The 25,430-nt window shown below is 48.3% G+C and overlaps 10 protein-coding genes across 10 annotated transcripts; 6 read left to right on the top strand and 4 right to left on the bottom strand.

Moving 5' to 3' along the window:
* Positions 1 to 528: 528 nt before the first annotated feature.
* Positions 529 to 5,968, top strand: N7506_003870 (CAZyme family GH18; the record flags this gene model as incomplete). The annotated part of the gene is made up of 10 exons (XM_056953165.1): positions 529 to 533; positions 582 to 2,485; positions 2,575 to 2,640; positions 2,697 to 3,438; positions 3,507 to 4,367; positions 4,431 to 5,050; positions 5,117 to 5,148; positions 5,209 to 5,286; positions 5,343 to 5,736; positions 5,799 to 5,968. The coding sequence occupies 10 exons, from the start codon at positions 529 to 531 to the stop codon at positions 5,966 to 5,968; spliced, it is 4,872 nt and encodes a 1,623-aa protein (XP_056814857.1).
* Positions 5,969 to 7,776: 1,808 nt separating this feature from the next.
* N7506_003869 (uncharacterized protein) lies at positions 7,777 to 8,439 on the top strand (the record flags this gene model as incomplete). Its single annotated transcript, XM_056953164.1, has 1 exon — positions 7,777 to 8,439. One exon carries the CDS (start codon positions 7,777 to 7,779, stop codon positions 8,437 to 8,439), a length of 663 nt encoding a protein of 220 aa, XP_056814856.1.
* A 1,641-nt stretch (positions 8,440 to 10,080) lies between these two features.
* N7506_003868 (uncharacterized protein) lies at positions 10,081 to 11,492 on the top strand (the record flags this gene model as incomplete). The annotated part of the gene is made up of 5 exons (XM_056953163.1): positions 10,081 to 10,298; positions 10,353 to 10,678; positions 10,735 to 10,931; positions 11,089 to 11,254; positions 11,314 to 11,492. 5 exons carry the CDS (start codon positions 10,081 to 10,083, stop codon positions 11,490 to 11,492), a joined length of 1,086 nt encoding a protein of 361 aa, XP_056814855.1.
* Positions 11,493 to 12,097: 605 nt separating this feature from the next.
* N7506_003867 (MFS transporter) lies at positions 12,098 to 13,727 on the bottom strand (the record flags this gene model as incomplete). Its single annotated transcript, XM_056953162.1, has 2 exons — positions 12,098 to 13,433; positions 13,483 to 13,727. 2 exons carry the CDS (start codon positions 13,725 to 13,727, stop codon positions 12,098 to 12,100), a joined length of 1,581 nt encoding a protein of 526 aa, XP_056814854.1.
* Positions 13,728 to 15,040: 1,313 nt separating this feature from the next.
* On the bottom strand, positions 15,041 to 16,924 carry N7506_003866 (uncharacterized protein; the record flags this gene model as incomplete). The annotated part of the gene is made up of 8 exons (XM_056953161.1): positions 15,041 to 15,598; positions 15,659 to 15,771; positions 15,830 to 15,959; positions 15,986 to 16,123; positions 16,173 to 16,338; positions 16,396 to 16,590; positions 16,658 to 16,688; positions 16,822 to 16,924. 8 exons carry the CDS (start codon positions 16,922 to 16,924, stop codon positions 15,041 to 15,043), a joined length of 1,434 nt encoding a protein of 477 aa, XP_056814853.1.
* Positions 16,925 to 17,739: 815 nt separating this feature from the next.
* On the top strand, positions 17,740 to 18,518 carry N7506_003865 (phytanoyl-CoA dioxygenase family protein; the record flags this gene model as incomplete). Its single annotated transcript, XM_056953160.1, has 3 exons — positions 17,740 to 17,926; positions 17,982 to 18,200; positions 18,259 to 18,518. 3 exons carry the CDS (start codon positions 17,740 to 17,742, stop codon positions 18,516 to 18,518), a joined length of 666 nt encoding a protein of 221 aa, XP_056814852.1.
* A 399-nt stretch (positions 18,519 to 18,917) lies between these two features.
* On the top strand, positions 18,918 to 19,613 carry N7506_003864 (HD domain-containing protein; the record flags this gene model as incomplete). The annotated part of the gene is made up of 2 exons (XM_056953159.1): positions 18,918 to 19,318; positions 19,364 to 19,613. The coding sequence occupies 2 exons, from the start codon at positions 18,918 to 18,920 to the stop codon at positions 19,611 to 19,613; spliced, it is 651 nt and encodes a 216-aa protein (XP_056814851.1).
* A 1,152-nt stretch (positions 19,614 to 20,765) lies between these two features.
* On the top strand, positions 20,766 to 21,806 carry N7506_003863 (uncharacterized protein; the record flags this gene model as incomplete). Its single annotated transcript, XM_056953158.1, has 1 exon — positions 20,766 to 21,806. One exon carries the CDS (start codon positions 20,766 to 20,768, stop codon positions 21,804 to 21,806), a length of 1,041 nt encoding a protein of 346 aa, XP_056814850.1.
* Positions 21,807 to 22,446: 640 nt separating this feature from the next.
* On the bottom strand, positions 22,447 to 23,227 carry N7506_003862 (HNH endonuclease family protein; the record flags this gene model as incomplete). The annotated part of the gene is made up of 4 exons (XM_056953157.1): positions 22,447 to 22,559; positions 22,614 to 22,752; positions 22,807 to 22,978; positions 23,031 to 23,227. 4 exons carry the CDS (start codon positions 23,225 to 23,227, stop codon positions 22,447 to 22,449), a joined length of 621 nt encoding a protein of 206 aa, XP_056814849.1.
* A 563-nt stretch (positions 23,228 to 23,790) lies between these two features.
* Positions 23,791 to 25,119, bottom strand: N7506_003861 (NADH:flavin oxidoreductase/NADH oxidase; the record flags this gene model as incomplete). The annotated part of the gene is made up of 1 exon (XM_056953156.1): positions 23,791 to 25,119. The coding sequence occupies one exon, from the start codon at positions 25,117 to 25,119 to the stop codon at positions 23,791 to 23,793; it is 1,329 nt and encodes a 442-aa protein (XP_056814848.1).
* Between the last annotated feature and the right edge of the window lie 311 nt (positions 25,120 to 25,430).

Genomic DNA, 25,430 nt, shown 5'->3' with positions numbered 1-25,430 from the left:
TTGACTATTCCAAACTCTGAAGGGATTCGGTTTCTCACGAGATACGACTAGCCTAGTAAAAATTGCAAGTCTAGTCCACAAATAGTATTGCGTGCGCTGAGGGATTAAATTAGTAGATTAGATTAGTAGATACACTTGTGGGACTTCAAACTGAACTGTATCAGCGTCGGATACTTGAGGCTGCCGGACTGTTGCGAGCTTAGGTAGTCTCGGCTGTTCATTTCGGACCCCGTCTGTTATCTTTATGATCCTAGTTCCTCTTACTTTTCTCATTCATTCTCTTTCTCCTTTGACTTGAATCGTCCTGGGCAAGCTTTTACTGACTTGTTCAGTATTTCGGACGAAAGAGCCGCACCATGAGGATATACAGTTCGCGGGCGGAGTTCTTGTCCTGCCATTCTTTCTTTCTACTTTCTTTTATTATACTTTCACTCTTTATAAATTTCACATCGGCCCAGTTCTATGTCTGCAACTTGACAAGTCCATGTGTCAACGGTGCATGCTGTGGTGTGAACGATGGTGAAACCAATGGCGTTAGTTAAGCCTGTCTATCTTATCCATTAAGCGTCGCTGACCCAAAGTATACAGCTTTGTGGCTATGATCCCGACAAATCTTGTGGCTCTACATGCGTGAGCAACTGCAATGCAACTGCAGAATGCGGCAAATGGGCTGCCACTGCTGGCACGACCTGCCCATTGAATGTTTGCTGCTCCGAGTTCGGTTTCTGCGGTACAACATCCGAGTTTTGCAACGCCGGTACAGACGGCGGCAAGTGCCAAAGCAATTGCTATCAACCAACGCAGCCTTCCTGCAAATCGAACGACGTTCTCAAGAAGGTCATTGGCTATTATGAGAGCTGGTCTGCTGAACGGACATGTGATTCATGGTCTCCAAGCAATCTCCCCGTGCAGAGCCTGACACACATCTATTGGTCGTTTGCTCTTTTCAAACCCTGGAATGATGGCTGGAATGTTTACCTGATGGATGAGGACAAGATATCGAACTTGAATGACATGGTAGCTGATTTCATTGCTTTGAAAGATGACAACCCGTCCTTGAAGTGCTTCTTGTCTGTTGGCGGCTGGTCATTCAATGACGGTGATTCGGCGCACTATTGGTCTGACATGGCATCTACTGAATCTGGCCGAAAGTCATTCGCCAAAGACTTATTGCGGACGTTGCAGCAATACGGCTTTGACGGTGTTGACTTGGACTGGGAGTATCCTGTCGCTTCGGATCGTGGTGGCAGCAAGGATGACATGGAAAACTACGGCAAGTTGATCAAGCAAGTTCGCTCAACCTTTGACGACAGTGGTTCAAGCCTTGGAATCTCATTCACCATTCCATCGAGCTACTGGTATCTCCGCCACTTTGACGTGCCCGCCTATTTGCAAGAAGACGGAGCCGACTGGGCGAACATGATGACCTACGATCTTCACGGTGTCTGGGATGGCACAGACCCATACATTGGGAATATCACTGGAGCGCACACAAACTTGACAGAGATTCAACAATCCATGGACCTTCTTTGGCGAAACAATGTTGATCCATCAAAGATTGTTTTGGGCATTGGTTTCTATGGTCGATCTTTCACACTCAAGGACTCTTCATGCACTGGCGTCGGATGCCCCTTCACTGGAGGAGGGCAGCCTGGTCGATGTACAGATGCTTCTGGAATTCTCTCATATAATGAAATCATGGAGATCGTCGAGAATGTTGATGTCCAGGGTCCCATCTGGGAGGAAACTGCAGCAGTCATGTATGTCACCTGGGACGACAACCAGTGGGTATCGTACGACAACAATGTCACAATGAAGCAGAAGGTCGATTGGGCCAATGATCACTGCCTAGGCGGAGTCATGATCTGGGCCTTGGATCAGGATACATACGACTGGCAAGCTTTAACTGCCCTGTTGAACAAAGATGTCAGCTCCGCTTCCCTGCTAGAAGGAGGATCTGAGAACTCACTGAGTGCCAAGGCATTAGCACATGCATACAATCAATATACTGGTACTGATTGTTATGTCACTGGATGCGTGGACTATAACTCTGGATCATGTAAAGCGGGTTACAGTGTTTTGGATTACGTTCACAGAGCCTCTTACGGAACCATCACTGACCCCGATGATCATCTTTGCAAAACTGGCGATACTACCGAATATGAGGATTCAGACTCAGAATATCGTCTGATCTGTTGCCCAACAGATGCAATGCCGACATGCCAGTGGACTGGCGGCTCATCCGATGGCATGTGTACTGGTGGAAAGGAGAAAACATGTGGCTCAAATGAATTTGAAATTGTCAAGGACTCTTACTCTGACCGGACAGGGTCTACCCCGTGCATGGTCAATAGTCGATCGCTTTGCTGTGCCACCGACCCCAATCTTGACACTATAGTGAACTCGTGTTTCTGGACCGCCTGCAACGGAGAATGCATGAAAACTGATATTGAGTACCCGGAATATGCTCTCAAGCCCGGCACTAGTAAGTCACTTCACACCTCACCATCACACCCCCTTACCTCCCCCCGAGTCCACGTTGAAGAGGAATGTGAACGTCTGACAGAATTTTAGATCTCAACGAAGACTCTGAGTACTGCTCTGGAAGTGAGGTTTCGACCTTTTGCTGCCCATTTGACAGTAAGTTATGGCACCTCATTCGCAGCAACTCCGCTAATGGGACCTCACGAATCAAGATGGTTACGAGAATTGTGAATGGACTACTTGTACCGAGTCTTGCGCTAGTGACAAAGTTCTCCTCACCCAACGCTCAGCTTTACTAAATGGCAGTCTCCCCCAATATTGCCAGGAAGGAGGCATGTACAAGTTTTGCTGTGATGCACCTACTCCAACTGTCAACCCTCCCGTCGACCCCTCCGCCATATTTGAGTACCCAGATGAGAAAAACTACAGCTATTACCTGAAGCACGAGGACACCGACAACAACGAATCATCCGACTTCGAGCAAGAGAACCCTTACGCATTTGTGATGGTGGATGGTGACACGGATGCATACGACGAGTCTCTTGTGGATCAGTGGACATTTTTGGAAGATGGAGGTCTCAACTCCAAGAGAGATGGCGGTCCACGCAAGAAGCGAGACATCTTCACATTCCGCGAGGACACGTTTGACAACGTCGTTGAGACTTACATTATTCGCTGTGCGAGCCTTGATGAAGATACCGGGTGTAAGACCATTTTCTCCGGTGGTGCATCAAACACCATTGTCAAGATGCCTTCTTACCACGGATCTGGACCCTACGCTCGTGTCATCAGCTTGGTTCCACAGCACTCTTCAGAGAAGCGGAGTAATATCCTACCGCGGGACACAAACCAGGCGTATGAACTCACTGTGGATTATGACCTGGCTTCCGCTTCGGAGGAGGAGAAGGGAGACGTCAACTTTCGGGTCGACTATACGAATTTGCTTGACTACTGGTAAGCTATGACTGGTGACTCCCTGTCAAAAAAAATTAGTCGCGACTAACATTATTCATCGTCGTTAGGGAGGATATTACGGAGGATCCACCCCAGAAGAGGAAGAGATGGTTTGGCGCCTTCAAGCAATGGCTGAAGAAAGTCACCACAATTGTCAAAAACAGCTCTGGATACCTACCTCTGAACTACTATGACACGATCAAGTTGTTCCATTGGGATGAGAAGTGCAGCGGCAAACAAATGTCACTGGACATCGATTCTACTCTCGATATAGGTCTCAATGCGCAATACGCGTACTACTTTGAAGGCGCGATTTTGCCCACTCCCAAGTTGATTTCTTCTTATGCATACTTTTCGGTTGCTCCTGCAGCAGAAATTCTTCTGACCATGCGAGGAGAAGCAGCATTCCAGACCAGCAGCGACAAGATCGATATTATCTCCGGTGTGACATTCCCTGGGCTTTCCATCAAGGGACTTATCAGCATCGGCCCAGAGCTCGCCCTTTCCGGTAAAATGGATGCCTCGATGGTGGTTTCAGGTGAACTTAACGCTGGTGTTGTTGTGGAATTCCCTAAAGCAGAAGTGTTCTTCCCACAAGATTCAGATGGTGAGGATGCCAGTGTTCCCCCGTCTTCTCTCAAAAACGAGGATGGCAAGGATGCCCCGAATCAATTCTCCGTCACACCTCAGTTCGAAGCTTCAGCGTCGGCATCGGGCAACTTGGCTTTGACTCTTACCCCTGAGGTCAAATTCGGTATTTCTGTTCTGAATGGAAAGTTAATGGAAGGCTATGTTACCGCGGGAGTCGAGAACACTGTCAGTTTGGGTGTTAGTGCTTCGGCGTCGACAGGTCTATCGAGCGGGTCTTCTGCAGAATTCTGCTACTGGGCAGACTACGATTATTCGGTATTTCTGCAAGCAGATGCCTCGTAAGTTATATCTACTTGAAGGCTTTTGGTTATCCCGGTCAGTGCTAACTGATAAATCCTCAGATTCCTTGGCGACGTGGCATACTGGGGTGATCGATATGAGATCGCCTCTCCAGAAGATCCCATCGCACTTGTTGACAAAAAATGTCTAGCTTACTCGAGTGATCTGGATGAAAAGAGGAAGCGTGATTCAGCAAGCTCGGCTCTGGTCAAAAACACAACTGGCTCACCTTTCTTTAGTGGATGGTGTCAATGTGCCAACAAGAATACTCAACTTACTAACGAAACCTTGAGTTGCTTGGATACAGAAGACACCTCGTCAACTGCTAAGCGTGCTAACACCGCACCAACTTGCTACCTCCCACCGGCGTTGTTTTACAACTGTGACTGGTTCCCAACAACGAGAATCAACAACCTCAACACTGACACAAATGGACAAACTCCTCACGTCGATCTCAGGGGCATTTGCGAAAATGTCAAGAAATACCTGGACCGGAACTCGGGCAAGCAATATGTTTGGCCCAATTGGATGCGCCTGACCTATCAGCCGGATCCAACGCATGCTAACCGGGTCGACGCATGTACTCAGAAATCGAAGGAATGTACGAAGTTGAAGAGGTCCCTTTGGCCCAAGGATGGAAAACAGCCCCAGGCGCTGACCATGTCCTGTGATGAGTTTCCCTGTATGTCAACATTGCACTCTGGATTCACTTGATTCAAGGCCATCTACTGACACGACACTCGTCCAGTCAACTCAGCAGCAGAGGGGGGCACAGGCGCTGTAAGCTGATCTTATTCTCTTTGAAACTTGTTGCGTGAAAACTAATCTGATGTCCTTTAGGAGGTCGCATGTGTTCCGGACGGTCAGCAGAAGTATCAAGCTAAGATCAATGGCCAACTTTCTTACATCAAGTACACCGTGAGTCAAAATTTTTGTACCTGGCAGCATCTATCAAATGTTTACTAATTAATCAGCCAACGGGCCAAACCGCATCGAAATACTGGAAGGACTCGTCATGGACAGGGCCGACAAGATACTACACCATGAACCTTTTCAGCTACACGAACACCCAGAACAACCTCGGGACAGTAGGTGGTATATTTTCGTCAGGTGCCACGAACAATCCTTCCATGAACCCAGGGACAGGACTCCTCCATGTTTTGGGTGGTATCAACCTCCAGGGAAACCCTGAACTTTCACTGACCAACAACGGCATCTGCCTCGTGTACCCTTACAAGAAGAAGGCCCCTGGTGCGCTTAAGGTCGATATGCTGGAAAGCAAGCCCTGCAAGATCCAATTCGAACCCCCGGCTACCATCGCAGCCAGAGGTTTGGACCCTAATGACCCTGACAACTGGGTGGTTACAAGTAAGTTGATCAAAACCAATTGATTGATGAGACATGACTAACAAATACTGTCCTCGACTCAGATGTCACACTTAGCGACGATCCCTTCGAGGAAGATAGTCCGTTCAAGGAGATGGCCGATCAACTCAACGAGATCGGCTTGGCGCATGATGATGATAGTACAGAGCCTGAATTTGTCACTGCGAAGCGGAGTCACAGTCATCACCATGGGTCACACAGACATCATATATAGATACGGAATTTTCCAATATTAAAACTTTAGAACGAAGTCAAGGAATGGATCCAGAAAATTTTCAGCCGGTCACTTATATATTCTTATACGACATTCATGAATTGTTACAGGGCATTTTTGAAAAAATGAGACCAATGTGGATCTATAGATATTCATTGGAATTGGTGTGAAACTTGGTTGTTTAGCTTGAGCCAAATCGACGGATCCTTCATCCCTTCCGGCTGTGTCTACTCGGTCACTTTGGAAGATCCCGGAGAGATTTTAATTAAAAATGTTTCAATTGAGTTTGATCAGGGTCCGCTTAGTCAGAACCCGATGAGTCAGCGGATATGAAGCCCTGAAGGACTCCCGAGCCCGGCATCGTCAAGGATCGCCGGCAGCATGAAGCTGGGCAATATCGGACCGGTATTATATATCTTAACATTCAGTCTGATCCCGAGACTTGATGGGTGTTTTCGTCCGTGATTTTCGCCCGCATGATAGATAAAAGAAGGGATCCCGTTACATTTCTTGCGATATGATCTCCAAAAGCGATCCAACAAACGCATAACACAATAGTCAATCGCTAAGCAGGTCGTCAGCTTGAAAGAACCGTGTCAGCTTTAGACAATCTACTTGAAGATTAAATTGCATCTATGGAGCGAGATGATGACACTGTCTTAGAAGGTCTTACTGGAACGTAATGAGGCTATACAGGAATTAGACCTCGCCAAAAACATTTAGAGGGCGAGCATCGCCCGCCCTCCGCCCGACCCACGAGGGCAGAGGGCAGGTAAGAGCCCGCCCTCGCCCAGCCCTCAGCCCTCGCGAGGGCCGCCGTCATCAGCCCTCATCCGCCCTCATTTATATAAAATTTTGCGACCTTTCCTAACTGAGCTGTATAATTCTGCTGATTCACCCTCATAGATTACCGTTTTTGAACAGTGTTTTTGTTTTAATAGTAGGTTTACTAGATATTTTTATATATGCGCTTAGAAATTCGAGGGAGTTCACTTCTATTTTGATGAACCATAGTAGGTGATAGTATAATTACAGAATTATCATGTGTTGAGATGTAGTGGTAGTTTATTGTTATAGAAATCTATAATTCTATAGTCTCAGTATCAAGAAATATATATTAATCATGTAGATAGGTGATGTATAAACTACATCTAACAACCACCATATTAATTCTTGACGTTCCCCTCTTAGTAGGTTCATTATATTAATACTAGTAGATATTAGGCTTCTTACTATTGTTCTATATAATGAAAGGGCTTTATGGCTTTATAAGAGATGAGTATGACTTTGACGTTTAAAATATGAAAGAATTCTGGTTGATTTCAAACTAGGTTCGGGGGCATTTGATTCAGCGAAAAAATGAGGGCCGATCTCCGATTTGAGGGCGGCCCGCATAATTCGAGATAGGAACTTCCAAGGTTAGCGACTCCACAATGAAACAGCTGACGTTATACGGATATTTAGAAACTGTCATACATGGTCGGCTTTTATTGCTTTGTTCTCAATCTCGTTGAGACATAATGATGGGGAAAGTAACCTTAGAAGTCCTGCGAGTGGGAAGGATTCAGACTTGTCTTAGAATTTGATGGATGGAATTTGAATGATTGGCCCTTAAAGTCCAAAGTTCAAGACTCTGCTTTTAGTGAGCTTACCTGCATGAGTTCTCCCCACAAATGACCCGAGGTTACAATCCTCTTGGAAAGGCCTTAAATCGCCCGCAATTTGAATGTCACTACAAGGTTCTTAATTATACCAATCGCCCAACTTTTGTATCATTCATCGCTTGACTCTATCGCAACATTCTCAAGATGGCAAAGATATACAATTCCCCCGTGATGTCGGGCCTTCTTTCTTTATTGATGGCTGCCGTCTCGGTGCAAGCCGAGATCCAATCCATCGCCCCGCCTGAAGGATGCCCAATGCCAACTTGGACGGTCAGCAATTTTCACTGGTACAATGGATCTCATAGCTTGGACTGTATTCACAACCAAGTGGACATCGACACGAAAGGCTGTCTCTGTGGCAGATCGTGGTGTGAACCTGATCCTGTGACTTGCAATGGTACTATGGTCAATGTGTGCTGGACTGGGATGCCCAACTACGAGCCATGGGGATACGGCCCACTGCAGACGTTGGATATCGGATTCGAGGATGGCCTGACTTGCCATGACCAGTATATTGGGTATCGCATCCACGATATTGGGAATGGTGAGAGCAACTGCGGATATGCGGATCGCGGGGCTGGGCGAATTGTTGCTTTCTACGGAACATCAAACTTGGAAAGTTCGACCGGCCACATTGATTATACCCTTGGAAGTGGACATGCTCTCCAATGCAATAACGGCAGCAGGATCACATATTCCGGAAGCACGGACTTCCCCCTCAGCTGCGCCCACGATTCTTTCTTCAATGCCACTTGCACTGCGCCAGTGTTCCAAGTTCCCATTCTTAGCTATGAATGGGTATCCTAAGGTCATGATGACATGGATCGTGTTTTGCCTTGAGGAATCTAACAAGTTACTCTGGATCTAATGCGACCAGGTGCTTGAAAACTTAAGCCCAAGGACAATAAATCTAGATCCATTTGGGGACCTCTGTCTGTCTGTCTCTCTCTGTCACTCTTGCCCTCTCTCTTTCTTTCACAATACGTCTCTCACGATACGATAATAAAGTCTGGGACACTGACCACGGTTGTGATCCTGATTGTGTCTTTGCGAACTGATAACATGTATTTTGTGAAACAGGAACGTTGGGGAGCTCATCTATTTGCATTGAATGATACTTCAATCCAACTAGTACTTATATTCCTTTTCTTTTAGCGATATCCAGTTTGGTCTAACTTCTTGTGGTCTGACTACCTCACGAAGAATATTAATCAATCGTCTCTGTGAAAGTCCGACTCTCTAGCACAATGATTTCCAGGCTACTCATTTTGATATGGCCAACCATGATAACATTTAGTACCGAGGTTTAAAAATTTTTTACCATAGACTAAGAAAAATTAGGTACATCAACGTCTTTGTTCTCCTTTCCTAATGATACCGCTACCATCATCGTAAATATGACAAACCTTCCTGCCCCTCTCACCTGATATCTCTACACTTATAACCCATTGCTTATTGTTACGGTTGAAATGGGATTGATGAATGGGGTTGTTTTCTCGATGCCTGGGTTTACATAAGAACAACCTTAGAATACAACAAGCCTGCCTATCTCTAACCGAACGTACCAGATTTCGACTCTATTAAGCTTTCCAAGTCTCTACAGGCAGTTTTATTAGTTATTAGAGCTCATTCCAACGCAAAAGGAAATTTGGATGTTGACACACCTCTTCCCCGCCCCTTCCTAGGCCTATGAACTTTTCCACAGCAGCCCACCAATATTCGGGTAATTTGTTTCTATCAAACCCACCCAATAGAGTAGAGCTCGAGCAGATATGCTAAAAAGACGAGACATGCTTTTTTGAATCTTGCAAAAAAGGGACCTCGGGAAATTTATAGGGAGCAAAAATACGAATTTACTATTTTCGACAAACAGACAATACAAGATATGAAAGTGAGATAATCTAGGTGATTGTATCGTTTTTTTTCCCAAGAGGACATTGTTTATATAACTCTTGAGAACTAAACCATGCAGTAGCTCGGTCATGTAGGGATACGCCTGTCACTTTTCAAGAAACAATCGGCCTTTCGGCTATTTTGAGTCAATCACATCCAATGGATTCACAAACCGGTCAGTTGGCGTTGAATGGACGGGTGTAGTAGCTATTTCGGAGGATTAGCAGCGCTCCTGAGTGGTGTGATAAACACGAGGTATGACCTTGTTACATAAATGACGTTCGGCCTCAGCGGCTATTGATAGGCGCTCTGGTTCCCATACTCTTTAGCGCCCCGCGCTCTGATCTTCCCGCTGAAACGAAAATAGCAGCCTATCACGAGCCGGTGAATATTCCCAGCCCGGTTGATGAGTCATCACTCTTATCCGGAGCTAATCAACTTAGTAGACTCCCATTATTTTGATCCTATGTACATTCTTCTGGTCTGACTTCGACAGAATCAGCATCCTTTCCCTCAACGTGTCATATATGGCTAAAATAATGAGATGGGCTTTCAATGCGTTCCGACGGCCTCCCTCGCCTCCCATATGTTTTCCCGCCAGTGGCTTCGAAACCGTTCGTCCCAGAGGTTCTTGACGAAGAGCGTTTTGAACAGTTCAAACTGGGGAAAAACTATCCTGCTAATATTGGCGATGTGCTAAGTTTCCGGTACCAAGTTGTTGGTAAACTTGGTTTTGGGACTACCTCCACTGTGTGGCTCGCCCGTGATCTTGAGTAAGTCAGGGGGTATCTATCTGTATCAATCAAACACTGACGCATGGAAACAAGAAGAGGTCACAAATACGTGACACTCAAGATCTACACCCGTGGCGAAGAGAATGAGGAAGAGTTCCAGATCTACAAGCAACTACGCCAAGGTAGTTCGTGGCACCATGGCCATGGTCATGCGAGGAAAGTCCTCGATCTCTTCAAAATCTCCACTTCGAGTGGTGATCATCCATGTCTCGTTCAGAACCCGACGTGGGAGAGCTTTAAAGACCTTCTTTATCGTAACCCCAATCATCGATATACCAAAGATCTCCTAAAATCTGGGTTCATGCAAATATTTCTTGCACTTGACTACATACACACCGAGTGCAATATTGTCCACACAGGTAACAAGATCCATTCAACCTTCCCAGACCGCATTTCTCTGACGTATAATTTATAGACATCAAAAGCGACAACATTCTACAAAACATAGAAGACAGGTCCATCCTTGAAGGTTTTACCGAAGCTGAGTTGAGAAGTCCTTCACCCCGGAAGATCGTGAACGGTTTGCCGGTATATGCCTCACGACGCTTTGACCTACCAAAGGTATTTGGTCGGGCAGTTTTGAGCGACTTTGGCTCTGCAGTACGAGAAGACGTGAGGAGGAATCACGATGCGCAGCCAATATTTACAGATCGCCAGAGGTAATGCTGAAGACCGATTGGAGCTATCCGATTAACGTATAGAATGTTGGCGTAATGATATGTTTTACCTGTTTGCTGTCAGTATCCGATACTAAAGTCAGGAATAACAGGTCTGGGATTTGTTTGAAGGAAGACACCTTTTCCATGGAAATGATCCTGATGGCGAAGGGTATTCGACCCGGGCGCATCTTGCAGAAGCTATCGGGATTATCGGGCCACCTCCAGTGGATGTGCTCCAGCGTGGAAAGCGAAGCCATGAATTCTTCACTTTCGATGGTAATCATTCTTTTCCAACTCAATGCAGTTTGCAAAAACTTACAAATACAATATTCTAGGGAAATGGAAGGAAGACATACCAATCCCCACAGGGGTCAGTTTGGAGCTGTCTGAAGAGATGCTTCAGGGAACGAACAAGGAGATGTTCATTTCCTTCATGAGAGGGATGCTTCAGTGGCGTCCTGAAGACAAAAAGACCGCAAAAGATTTACTCCAGGATCCGTGGCTAAATTCCTAGCAACAGTAGATTGTATTCTCTTCGATATATTGATATCCTTACACATACGCCGCACTTGGTAAGACCTCGGGATCCGCCAATTGAATAATATTTCAAAAAGGTAGCCTCCTACTAAGATTGCTGTGAATTCTCCGAAACACAACCGGGGAAAAGAAGGAAGAGAGAGAGAGAGAGAGAGAGAGAGAGAGAGAGCTATCTAAGCAAAGGGAGTCATCTGACCTCCCAACATATGTTGATCCTTGTTTACACAGTTCCATAGTTCGTACAAGCTGGGTGGCCATATAAAGGTCGCGGGCGTGCGAGGCTAGCAGTGAAAGCACTTAATCATTTCCAAGGTTTTCCTATTGTAGCCTCGCCCAGCCACAAATTTGACCTATTACAACAACTACTCTATGTGCGGCTGCTAATGGCACATCTGAGTACGTATCGCTGTTCTAATGAAGTACATTTATTCAATTCCAATGTTGAATACGATTGAAAGTGGAAGATACCGCAGGTATTCATTGAAGGCGAATTTAGCATGATATATGTACTTATGTGGGATAGATTCTGCAATTGGTCCTCAAGACAAAAGGTTTCAAAACAGTTCTGCCCATGATGGTTTGCTAATGTGGAGAGTCCTCATTCTGTTCAAAATGTTCCCGGGCCCAAGGACTGCGCAGGCGGATGGCCTTTCCCTTGTAAAAGAAGATAAAGGGAATCGGCACCAGGAGAATGGAGATGAAGCCCAGCAGGCTAGACGCCCATTCGTAATCAAGCTTCTCATACATCTGAGTGGCGAACAGCGGGAAACCAGCTCCCACCACATTACGAACGAGAATCACACCTGCCAAAGCTGACGCAGAGTAAGTTTGGTAGCTATCCACCACATAGTTCAGAATGCTGAGAATCACGATGTATATCCCAGCGCCGAAGAATGACGAGGCGATGATTGGTACGACCCAATGGACTGAGCGATAGCTGGTCCACCCAAACCAAAAAAGGCTGATGGGAATGAGGATTGCTCCTCCGCGGGCCATCCACATCCGTGCCTCAGGAACACCCTTCCCATCATTCTCGGCAACGCGGCGCAGATAATATCGCTCCTGGAGTGGATAGAAACAGAAGGCGATCAGGGGACCGATTGCCATGCCAAGGAATGCTAGTCCCTGTTGGCCGCCGTTGAACGGATGACCTTTCGGGGCGCCGAAAACCAATGGAATTGCTTCATTGAACAAGTAGACCAATCCATATAAGAAGCCGTTGTAGATTGCAGAGAATAAAGTGATGGGTTCAGAGAAGAGGAACCGGAATGGACGTGTGAGGGTGATGCCGAACAGTTCATGCAGACCTTTTCTGCTACTGGCATGCATATCCGCGGTTGACTCGGCAGACGCAAGATGCTCTTTCTTCATTTGCCGACGGACACGCTTGGCTTTGTGCTGGAGAACGGTTGTGTGTCGAGTTTCGGGGATGGTAGTAACCAGCACCAGCCACACGCCGCCGGTCATGGCCATCAGCACCCAGAAAATCCAGCGCCAGCCGAGATTCAACCCAATGTATCCTGTGATCACCAGCGCCATGGGTGGGCCGAATGTACTGCTGAGCCCGTAAACAGCCATAGGACCTCCACTCTCGTTACGTTCCCATAAATCGCTGATGCTGCCTCCGGTATTGGTAAGGGGAGCGCCGCCGGCACAGCCAGCAATGAATCGACAAACTAAAATAGTTCCAATGTTGGGAGCGAGAGCGAGCGGCAGCTGGAAGATAAATAAACAGAACCAAGAGACGACGTAAACTGGCTGGCGCCCAAAGTACTCCGACAACGGGGCCAGAAGGACGGGTCCAATGGCATATCCAAGGACATAGAGAGACAAAGCCAGAGTAGTAATCTCAGCGGAGACACCAAATTCTTCTTGGATCCCAGTAGCGCCCGACGAAATACCTCCTGCGCACCAAGTTCTGGGGGAGAGTTAGCACGTTGGCCGAGCGAAGGAAGGTGATGACATACGTGAACACATTTAACATGCTCACCACGATGGTAATGTACCATTTGCGCCATTTGGGCCAATTGCGAGGGTTGTCCGAGTCATCCGGGCCATATGCGACAAGGATAGGTAGGGCGTCACTAGGGCTGCTCCGTGCCTTGGCGAGTGCTTGTTCCTCTGACAACAACAGGGATGAGTTTTCGCGACGAGAATCGGTCACTTTCTCCACGTCTTGATGTTCCCCAACGGGATCTTTCTCTATCGACATGGTATGAACTCTCAATTTGAGACAGACCAGGAACAGAATCAAATGAGTAGGGAAACAAGAGAGGCCAGGCAAAAAAAAAAAAAAAAAAAAAAAAAAGAACCCCCAGATGGAGCAGCTCTTTAAGCGAGGGGTAAAGACCGGGGATGAGCCGATAGTCCTAGCCCTTGGGGACTCCACACACGACACCCCGATTGAATGCCGAGTTCGCCACATCCAAGTGGTTCGGTCTGCCGAAAAGAAGCATTATTGGCAAATGCTTGGCTGGGGAGAGTCTCCACTAGGGTCTCTCCACCATTTCTCACCCTCTTCGGTGTGGGAATTCGTCATCCAGTGGGGAATACCTCATTTCACACTGTCATTTTCATCCGTTACCGAGAGCACAGGGAACAGACTGAACCGTGGAAATACCTCTCCTTAAGTGGTGAGAAAATTCGTCGCTGAGTTGGGTTGGATCGTCAGGGACGAATGTCGGGTGGGTTTGGGAGGTTTCGACCATCATCAACATGAAGTGCTCAGTGCTCAGTGCAGTCTACTGCCAACCCATCCCAGCTTCCATCGCCCGGAGTTGAGACAAACGAGCCACAACGTTTCTCCGACAATCTCCCCAACGGTGGGCCGCGGATGTCCTCCGCACATGGAGTTTCAAGAATTTCATATGACATCATTGGCACGGACGGGCGATGATAATCACGCAGGCTGTACGGAGTACAGAATAGCTCAAAAGTAAAAGGATTACCTATCACCGCGCATTCTGATGGCTTTTTTTTTTTTTTGCGGGGAAATGGAAAGTTTTAAGACTGAGAGATGGGTACAGGGCCGGGTAAAATCCCTCTAGGGTCTGGGGGCAAAGGGGCCAGGAGAAGGGTGAAAATAGATTGACCCGCCTGCGGGCTGTGATTTTTTCCACCTCCATGCCCACATCTGCTTTGGTATGTTTGCAATCACCTACACAGGCACGATATATGTACTTGAACCACTACCCTCCGTGCACTCAATGTTACATTGGTCTGAAACATGACACATTGACACCATGTCCCAATGGGCGCCCAGGTGCTTGACTTTGAGCGCGGAGTGAATTATTTACCGTTTTTCTATAAGGGGATTCGGGTCGGCACTGCGGTGCACTGGTGGTACGCCATCAATAATCGACTGCCATTTCTCTGGCCAAGACACATCCAAAATGCTCTGCCTTGAACGTCCTCAGAGTCCCAAGGTCTCAGTCATCCGATTTACCTCGGATAGCTCTCTGGCCTTTGTGGTACTTCTCGTCATATCGATCTGAGCTGTCTTTGATTCCCGTTACACGTACCGAATCAGCTCGAGGTACGCGGGTTGATGACCAATGCCTCCCCGTACATGCTCACATCATAGCCATTCTCTGCCAAGTATGTTTTGAATTTGGCGTCTTCTGACTCCAGTTCTCGAGACATATCAGGAATGAGAAACCAGGCAATGAGACCACCAACCACTGTGAATGCTGCGCCTATCAAAAAAACGGCTTGCTGCCCCTGGACGGTTGAATCAAAGGAGTCTTGAATAGGGGTGAAGACTTCGGTCCCAATGGACGCACCGGCTTTCCCAACCGCAGCTGCCAATCCCAGGAAATGTCCCCGCAACGGGGTGGGAATCGACTCGGAAGCGCAGAGGAACGTCGAGACACCAGGTCCCATCTCGCCAAGTGCTTGAAAAACACCGTACATGATTATGAAAAGTGGGAAGACTTGTTGAATTGGCTGCAGTGCACCTCCCAAAATGAAGCCCCATACGGCCCAGAGTATGAAACCGAGGGTCATGGTCTGCTTCCGACCGATCCGATCCATGAGAAGACCCCCAAGCAAGCAGCCTGGAAGATAAAAGCAGTTGATCACTGTCTGCAGATATTACTGTTAGCTACATCGGCCGTCGGTGGATTTGGAGGTGTCATGACCTACCCCATACCCAATATTTTGAACTGTTGAGTTGTTGGGGTTGAGCTGCGCAATGATCGTGGAAGAAAACAGGCCAAATGGGTATGTGACAAAGTCATAGCAGAACCAAGCCAATGCTTCATTGTCACTGTTAGCCAAGTCCATCATCCTCGGATTCTAAGGGCCGTCGCTTACATGTCCCAAGCATTGGTTTCCAATAACGGCGGAGAACTAACCAATATGGATAGTTTAATTTGATGGCATGCTTTCGATATTGAGTGGAGTTGATCATTCGAATCCGAAAGAAACATATTGACAGCGGGAGCTAGGCATCCATATGTTAGGCCGCACCCAAATTGTGGATTCGATCGAGAATTGAAGACTTGCCACTATACCCAGCCCAAACGTGACTCGCCAAACCCCCTCTGAACCTCGTTGGTTATAACAAGCAAGTACAATCAGTGCCACTAAACCAGCAGCGACAAAGCCCTATAGCAGTGTGAGCAGTATCCTTGTTTCGGGTAGCACCTGAACTCACCAGATCCACGGCAAAGTCAGTCGTCACCGCAACCAAGAACCCACGTCGCTTTCGTAGCTGTGCTGTCTCGTCCGCAGCTTCTGTGGCACTGGTGGCACAGACAGGATACTCTCCCCCCGCGCCGAATCCAGCGATTCCTCTTGCCACGATCATCATCCAAAACATGCTGAATGTCGATTTAGCTTTCATTAACCACTGCAACCCAGAACTGGTAGAAACTTACCCTAGCTGGGAATTTCCGTGAGCGGCAGTTGCCAGTGACACTCCAATCACCAGGAAGGCCGTCGCAGCGACAATACCCGTCCGGCGCCCTATGCGATCAATCAAAACACCAAAAAAGACCATGCCAAAAATTTCGCCAATAAGATACGAGTTCGAAAGGCGCGACTTGATGGTTGAAGACATTCCGTCCTTGTAGCTAGTTTTGCAAATCAGTGATGAGTTTTGGTCAGGGCTTGCAGGCACCACGGCGTTCTAGTACTCACAGCATTGAGAACAAAGGTTCCATATACCCAACTACTCCACAGTAAGTTCATCTTCACACGCTGTCCATGTTCGACTTCGACTTCGACTTCACTCACTGATCTGAGCGTTATAACTATTAGGGATTAGGGAAGCCCAGAAACCACTACGTTGAGCACGCCCGAACGTTTCTTCTCAGGCTCCCGTTCTTCGATGTCCCACTCAGCCTGGGGAGGCTCTTTTTCTGACTCTGTGGACTTCATTCTGACATCGCTGGGAGACAGATACATGTCGGCTTCGATTCCGGACCTCGGGAATCCAAGACAAATACGCGGAGCTTGAGATAGGAAGCTTTTGAGGTCTATATACGCAGGTTCTTGGATGGACTGAACTGTGGACTGGTCCCGATCGAACCAATGGCAGAGAGAAGTAGAGACACGGGAAACCTTGCTAGGAAGTGCGAGATCCTGGCGTAGTACTCGACGTTGTACTCGATCGTATCTCTGTGTACCTGCAGCCCCATGTGTCACGCAAATGGTCCAAGCTCAGTGACACAAGCTCCACAATGTGCGCGGTTCCATGGTTGAGATTGCCGACTTCCGCTTCACGGACCTCGGGAGGCTTGGCGGTCCCCATTTCCCCGGCCCAAGCGGGAGTAGCGCAGTGGGCTCAAATTGACCCCCCTATTAGAGCTCACCTTCTTCCCATGTGCCAGCCATTCTATACAACATACCACTACCACGACCACTACCTCTTCTAATGTGGCTCTATCTACTACATGAGCCGTGCAACGTTGATCTCGGCATGAAGCGCGACACCTGAGGTCTTGACCGGCCGTGGGGATGGCTCGGTCTATAAAGCCCATGTCTAGCAGGCCGCAAAACTCGCACCGGCGTTTAATCCTTGTTTTGTTCACTTGAGTTCAGTCCTTGCAAAACGCAAAATGAACGATTCTTACTTTACCCTCTCTGATGACCAACTTCAGAGCTTTCAGGACAATGGGTACCTGCTAGTGCGCGGTTTCTTCACTTCCGATGAATCAAAGTTGTTGCAAAAATGGGCATCTGAAGTCCATGATCTTCCGTGCACCCCTGACGCTCCCTGAATGCCTTATCAAGAGGTGAACTCGGAGGGCAAACACGTCCTCTGTCGCACCGAAAACTTTGCCAATTCGCATGCCGGGTTCAATGGCTTCCTCCGAGGGAAACGTGCCACAAGGCTGCTGAATCAACTAGCAGGAGAAGACATGATCCTTTTCAAGGAGAATATCAACTACAAGTTGTCCGGAAGTGGTACGGAAAATACTCTTTGGCAGGTTCCTGAAACAATTGTTCACATGCATCATAGGTGGTTTCGCCCCTCACATCGACGCCAATGCCTATACACATGTCAAGAACATCAAGCATTTGACTATTCTTGCGGCTGTGGACGAAATGAACGCAGCCAATGGAGGTCTCGAAGTGGTCAGCGGAAGTCACCGCATGGAAGTCCCTCTCGGACAAGACCGATGCATCACCTCGGACTGGGTTGAAAGCAATGTGTGGACGCCAGCGGAACTCGAGTCTGGTAAGCAGAATCCAAAACATTCGCAGATGTTGAAAGGAAGTTTTCTCACAGAAGCAAGGTGATATCCTGATTTTTGGCTCGTATCTGGCACATCGCAGTGGGGCGAACGGTAGTTCGAAAGACCGACGCGCCATCTACGCAACATACAACTGTGCGGTCGAGGGAAACCTACATGATCAGTACTACGCTGATCGTCGAGAGGTCTGGCCTGCAACGCACATGCGCAAGAATGGGCTTTCTTACGAAGAAGGCCGTGCTCGGTATGCCTTCGGGTCACCCATGTTAAGTGTGGACACCGAAGTCAATTCTGCAGTTTGATCAACGAGAGGGCGTCTCATTCCATAGCCTGAATCAGAGGTACCTAGGCAGTGATAATTCTCTGATACAGTGGAAGCAGCGGCCGGCCAATCTAGACGTAGAGATGAGTTTGTTGGCAACAGGTCCGTTCACCCATAGATCATAGAGAGATGTGGGCCCTCGGGACAATGACCAATCGCTTCTCAATCAGGGCACGTGTAATCTTGGAAGATGAACCATATGTCTGCGAAATCGGTATTAATTCGAAGGACGGTAACCCTTCGAGGGGGCTCACATTTGGATCGCTCCGCTCTATAAAAGGCCATCCCCCCGCCCAATGATTTCTTCTCCTTTCTTATATCTTTCGACAATTAAAGGAATTTTGACCTCGGTAGAGTCTTAAATAAAGTTCGAAGAATAATGGAGAAATTATCATCAAGGGAAAAGGCATTGGCGTTGCTTGACGCTTTGGAAAGATATGGCCAGGGCGACTACATCGGAGAGTCAATCAGTCAGTTGGAGCACTGTCTACAAGCAGCACACCATGCCTCCAAGCCAGTGAGTAGAGAATTTTGCACACCAATCACAAGTGCTGACAGCTTCATAGATGCTCGTGATGAATTGGTGATAGCTGCTTTATTGCATGACATTGGCCAGATCGTTCCTTTGGAATCCACCCGAGAGGCACGTATGGAACTGGGTCCAAGCCAAGCCAACGTTGGTCGTGTGGGCCATGAGGCCATTGGTGCTTCTTATCTTCATTCTCTGGAATTTAGTGAGACGGTGTCTCGCTTGGTGAATAGTCACGTTGCAGCGAAACGGTATGTGGCCCGAAAATCAGTTTTGCTTCCACCCTGACCTTCCAGTTACCTAACGGCGAAGAGCCGAGAGTATTACATATCCCTTTCTACCGCCTCCCAAAAGTCTCTCGAGTTCCAAGGTGGCCCTTTTCAGGGCGATGATCTGAAAGCGTTCGAAGCAGACCCTCTCCGAGATGATATGGTTTCACTGCGATTGTGGGACGATGCTTCCAAGGTGGAAGGAATCGAAGCTTTCACTCCCCGCACTCAAGCATATCTGGATATGATCACCGGACATCTGGACCGCCAATGCTAAGCAAAAAAGAGATTCACTAGAGGGCCTTTGTGTGGGCTTTCGTTCGCGCCCTTAGATCCCCTGGTGATGGCCTGATGACTCCATCCATCCATGGATGTTCTCTTTTCATTTGATTTGCGTTGACTCTTTGTTTTTCTTCTCCTCGAGTTTTGCTAGTTAGTTATTTGGGTTTCGACCATTTGCCTCTCAGGTTCATTGGTTGTGTGTGCAATTCTCTCGATGAGAGTTCAGGCCGGAATATTAGGTAGCGATCATATTGGATACTTGATAATTATATATCACAAAATGATGAGAAACATTATTGGGGGATAACCTTGGAAATTCTCAAATATATATGGAACGGTCGCAGGAAAATGGAAGTATATGCAAAATCGAGTACGAGGATTGTCAGATCGGTGCCCAGGTGGGGTTGCGGTATACTCCGTACTCCGTACCAGTTTGGAAGTGTACGGGTAGGGTCCACAAAAGCTTGACGGGAAGATGCACTTGGGAAGTTAACTAGCAATAATAACCTAGCCCCGAGGTCTCCCCGAAGATATGAAGTAATATTAAATTAAAACGGAGTAACACATGTGGCTTTTTGAGGAAATGGAAATTTATCCAATGTACAGAGAATACGTATACAAAGAGCGTGGCAATTGGAACAAAAACATGGGGGCCTTGGGAGGTGGAGACTTGACCACGCAATGCCATCAACCCGATCGACTTTTGTGCTTGACATTGTCAATATTGTCAATATTGTCAACATTGTCTGGCATTTACTCTGAAAGTACTAATCATACAGGGGTACTCTGTACCAGACATTTCTCCAACATTTCTCCAACATTCCTTTCCACGCCAAGACGAGGCTGCAAGTTTCAAAACTTCCGGGGCCTTGGAAGGTCTCAGCCTCACATGAGTTTTTTTCGGCTTGCGACATCAACCCCCGGCCCCCCGGCCGTGATTTTTTCGCTTTAAATCGGACTCCCCGAATACTCCGTACGGATTATTCCATCCCAAGACCCAAGTCCTCCCAAGGCTCACGTCGACTCTCAAGTTGATATTTCCCATTTGTGGGCACTGGTCCTGTTTTCACTTGTCTCTTTCTCCACCCCTCCCCACCTGGGCACGTCCGACAAACCCCCCGCAGCTTCTTCTAATATATGTGACACGATGCGCAAGTGCTTGCAGACCAACCAAACACCATCTTGGATCTTGGCATTAAGTGTACTGGGCATTGTGTCCATCTATGGCCTTTGGTACGGAAACTCATCGAGCAAGAGCGAAAACCATACCCTTGCTCGCAAATCCACGGGCGGCTTTGACACAATTCAACCCGATGTGTCCATCGCGATAGCCACCACGATCCTACATCCCGGGCCTACTCTTCCGACTTGGCTCGAGTATCATTTGCGCTGGGTGGAGCACGTAGTGATATACATGGACGACCCGGATGAGCGTCCCACCTTTGAGCGACTGTGCAAGGACAAACCCGTCACGCTCTTGAATGGATCGCAGGTCGAGCCTCGGATGACGCCGGAAAGTCGCCTCATCAGGCGCCAAATGGCCAATATGAGGCATGCAATCACCTACCTGATAGAGCGTGGCTACACCTGGCTCCTCCACATGGACCTGGATGAATTGCTATATGGGCCTCTACTAGAGTCCTCTGCATGGGCTCGTGACCCCGGGGTAGGCCTCGTTACCTTCACCAATTATGAGGCCCTTCCGGTCGCTTTCGAAACCGTGGATCCATTTAGAGACTGCGTGTTCTTTTGGGTGAACGGGGTGGAGCACAACGCCAACTTCTTAGCCTACGGCAATGGCAAAAGCGCAGTCCGCCTGGGGTCCACCGTTGAGCCAAGAGGGGCTCACTCATTTTCTGGGCACACCGGCAGGGTATTGACCCCTTCCGTGGAGGAGGCAATCGTGTTACACTACCCGTATCCTTCATATGACAGCTGGTTACGCAAGTTTAACCATTACGGTCGCTTTTCTGACAACTGGTTTGGCGACCGCTGGGCACCCAAGATTATGGACTTTATGTTGAACTCACGAGACGTGGTACAGAAAGCCCATCAGAATGGTGACTGGGCTAATGTAAAGGCGTTCTTCTCCGAACGAGTCCTGGATCTCAAGTCCGTGGAGGAGGCCGTTTTGCACGGCAAAATTCGTCGCTATATGCCTCTCGCAGACTTTGCAGAGCACGGATGAAGCCTAGCAGGCGAAACAATTATGAATCAAACGACACATCCATTCATTGCCATCGACACATTGAAGTGAGAATGCGCAGATGCTTATCGGAGATCTTTCCCCCAGAGAACAGCGGCGGTCCTCATTTGATCAAGCTTGGATGTGTGGTCCAGCGTCACCATGATACGAGAAAAAAATGATCAATGACTACCTAGAACTTGGTGGTCATCGGGCCCGGCACATTTACGGCGGCCAATTTCTCACTTGCTTGGGTTGGAGAGGACCACCACCCACATCGTCTTCAACTAACATTTCAGGATTGAGGCATGCACAGTGATGAGTGACGCAGGCCTGGGAAGCGCGATGTAAGGTCCAGTTGGGTCTATCTATCCGGGTACGGCCCATAGAGGTCAAAAGGAGAACAGTTTCGCCAACTCCATATTGCTTTGGACCAGATCAGCTCCTTTAATCCCTTGGTGGAACCCTGGAATCTCAACCGCAGTCACTAAAAATATCATTTCTACTTGAAATTTTGGATTATGGCTGTATACCGCCAGGGCAGACTTTCCCTCAATGTCGCATCACTTGCTTCCATGATCCTCCATCAGTCATCGTTCTAATCGCTGAAATTAAAGGGGGCCTTCGCTCAGAGCAAATATTCTCAACATGTGTCCAGCATTTGGACAAGAGCAGACTTTTCAGCTGAAGTCACAGTGAGTTTGTAGACTGACTTCACCTTGACCCACATCTTGGCATACGTGCAGTAATAAGACGCTGTTTGAGTGTTAATGAGAAATCAATCATTCGTGAACGGGGGTCTAGCCATACCCAAAGGGGGCTTCCAGTCTTCGGGGCCCTTGTCTCCCTTTGATGAGTTCACACTATCTGTGACGGCGAGAAGTTGGGGGTTCGTAAGGTCATTGGCGAAAGCACGGCGATCTTCCGTCGTCCAGCTAGCAGCACCGGACTATGAGACGGTCAATATACCACTGATTGAGATTACAACAGAGATTTATTTTACCTTCCAGGCGTTCGACAACGGAACCATGTGATCAATGTCAACGTCACTTGCAGCTGACCAAGTTGCACCGTCATATGGAGAGTACCAGGATCCACTTGTGGCAGCGCAACTAGAGCTTTGGACCACATTTGTTCCGTCTCGAGCCAATACGACCTCACGTGTGTTGCATGTGCTATCTTGATTTAGATATCAGTTCATGGGGAAGCCCTGTTCTTTCAACTCACCCGCTTTGGGTGATCCAGTGCGGAAACAAAGTCCGGCTGTACCCGTCCTGTGATCCCTGGGCAGCTACCGTCAGTCCCGCAAGTTCACTGACGGCAGTGGAGGCAGATGGTATTCCAGGTGGCGACGGAGTCGGCAGTGCTCCACTCAGCAAGGGCTGGCAGACCACCAAGAGCCACGCGACTCCAGAGATGCCCATTGTGATGATCCTTCGAGACAAAGTCAAATTGGAATGCGAGAGGAACTTGGCCCGAGGAATCCAAAAAAGGCTTTACGGCAAATGTAGAGCTCGAGGCAGCAGGCTTTATATCGCATCTTATCTTTGTCTCACCTTGACTGCCGTGCACAAAGATTGTGCATGTTTAGCTCGAGACGCATTGTAACATCGGCCCCCGAGTCTTGGCCCGGGGCTTGGCGTTGCACGTTGAGGATTAACTGGTCGACCGCTAGACAATGCATGAGGTGTGTCTTAGCAAAGTCATGCGATTCGCTCTTTTTCCAGTCATATCTGGATTTCACGCGCTGCAAAAACAATAAATGGGTTGAAACATGCAGACGCATTGAGGTGGAAATTACCCCGTTGACAAAAGGAAATGATCAGCGGGCAATTCACATCACATCCCTTGCTGCGGCGGTTTGGTGAACTCGACATTGCTACTCCGTACTATGTCTACATTTGTGATGGGCTGAATGAATCGTTTGGCTTGCCTTGAAAGAATGTCTGTGATAGTGATTGTCGGCACTTAAAGATATTGATAGGATTCACAGCAACCCTCTGGCAAACTGCCAGGGCACCGTAGTCTTGACACCCAGTGTCTTTGCGGCAGTCAATACCCATTCCGGTTCGCGAAGGAATTGACGAGCCAGCAGGACCGCGTCCGCTTTAGGGTCCTTGCCAGACAGCATTGCTTCAGTCCCTTCGGCCTCTTCCGCTCCATCAACTATGTCGCGCGCAAATTCAGCCTCTGTGATGAACCCGACCGCGCCAATGAGCGTCTTTTGATCAGCAGCGTGGATCTCGCGGCGAAGTTTGGCAGCAAGATCGATTTGGTAATTCGTATGAGGCTCAAGATGTTGATCTTTGTGATTTCCTCCAGAGCTCACGTCTAGGAAATCTACACCCAATTCAGGCAGCAACTTGGCCACTTCGATGGAGGAGGCCATGTCCCAACTTCCTGTCTGGGCTGCGACGGTCTCATTCTCGAGCCACTCCGTGGCGCTGATTCGAAGAAAGAGTGGCATCCCACTTGGAACAACAGCACGGATCGCGGCAGCAATTTCGGATACAATTCGAACTCGGTTCTCCAAGCTGCCGCCATATTTGTCGACTCGCCGGTTTGTGACAGGGCTGAGGAATTGATGGATCAAATACCCATGCGCACCGTGTATTTCAATCACATCCACTCCGGCTTGGGCGGACAATTCTGCACTCCGCGCAAACGCCTGAACGATCTCTTCGACCTCGGCAGTGCTCAGCTCGCGAGGAGCCCAGAACTGATCCCCCGGCGCCCAGATCTGCTCATCTCCGCCAGAGGGGCCAACCACATTGGCTGGCCAACCCCCCACGCTCTCGTCGGCTTTGATGCTCCGCTTTTTACCTTGGGACGAGAGCCAGGGGGCCACGGTGCTAGCCTTTCGGCCAGCGTGCGACAGCTGAATGCCGATCTTAGCACCTTGGCTGTGAGCGAAATCCACCACACGGCGCAGACCCTTGAATTGCTCCGACTGGGTACCCTTTTGCCAGAGTCCACTGTCGTTCGGTGAAATGCGACCATTGGGCTGGACGGCTGTGGCCTCAATCAATATCAAGCCGACGCCTTTGGTGGCCAAATGGCCAAGGTGTGCGATGTGATAGTCCGTGAGAGCGCCTACCGCAGGGGAAGCGGGATCGGATTGTGCCGAGTACATGCACATTGGTGCTACAATCACTCGGTTTTTGAATGTGACATCTCGGATTTTTAAAGGGCGGAAAAGGGTTGGTGTTTCTGAGGCTTGTGGGTCAACAGCGGCTCCTGCATTGTTGGCGGGAGTGAAGTATGGCAGCCCGCTTGCATGTTCAACCGCTGGGGAATTGAACGCAGTTGATCCCATCGTCGCTGTTTGATCTTTCTGTGAAGAATGAAGGAGATTAAGGAGACGTAACCTTGGAAGAGATAGAGGAGAACATATATTCAATCCCCAAAGTCGCAAATACAATTCCACATGGGCATTAATAATCCATCCGCTGACAAATAAGCTGGATCGGCACGATTGCCGAACAACCGACTTTCGGAGTTGACCAGCTTGAAAGGGGGAGGGAAAAAAACAAGGGCATTCTTTGTTCCAAGACTGCGTGGTCAATAATCTCAATAATCAGGAAGCCGGAGGAGGTCTTACCGGCCTTCCTCACAAGCGCAGAAAGC

Source organism: Penicillium brevicompactum, assembly GCF_028827555.1.
Source record: "Penicillium brevicompactum strain IBT 35665 chromosome Unknown utg000002l_segment0_segment0, whole genome shotgun sequence".
In the NCBI taxonomy this organism is placed as follows: domain Eukaryota; kingdom Fungi; phylum Ascomycota; class Eurotiomycetes; order Eurotiales; family Aspergillaceae; genus Penicillium; species Penicillium brevicompactum.
Note: the sequence above shows the minus strand (reverse complement) of the source record. Positions and strands in the feature narration are given on the sequence as shown.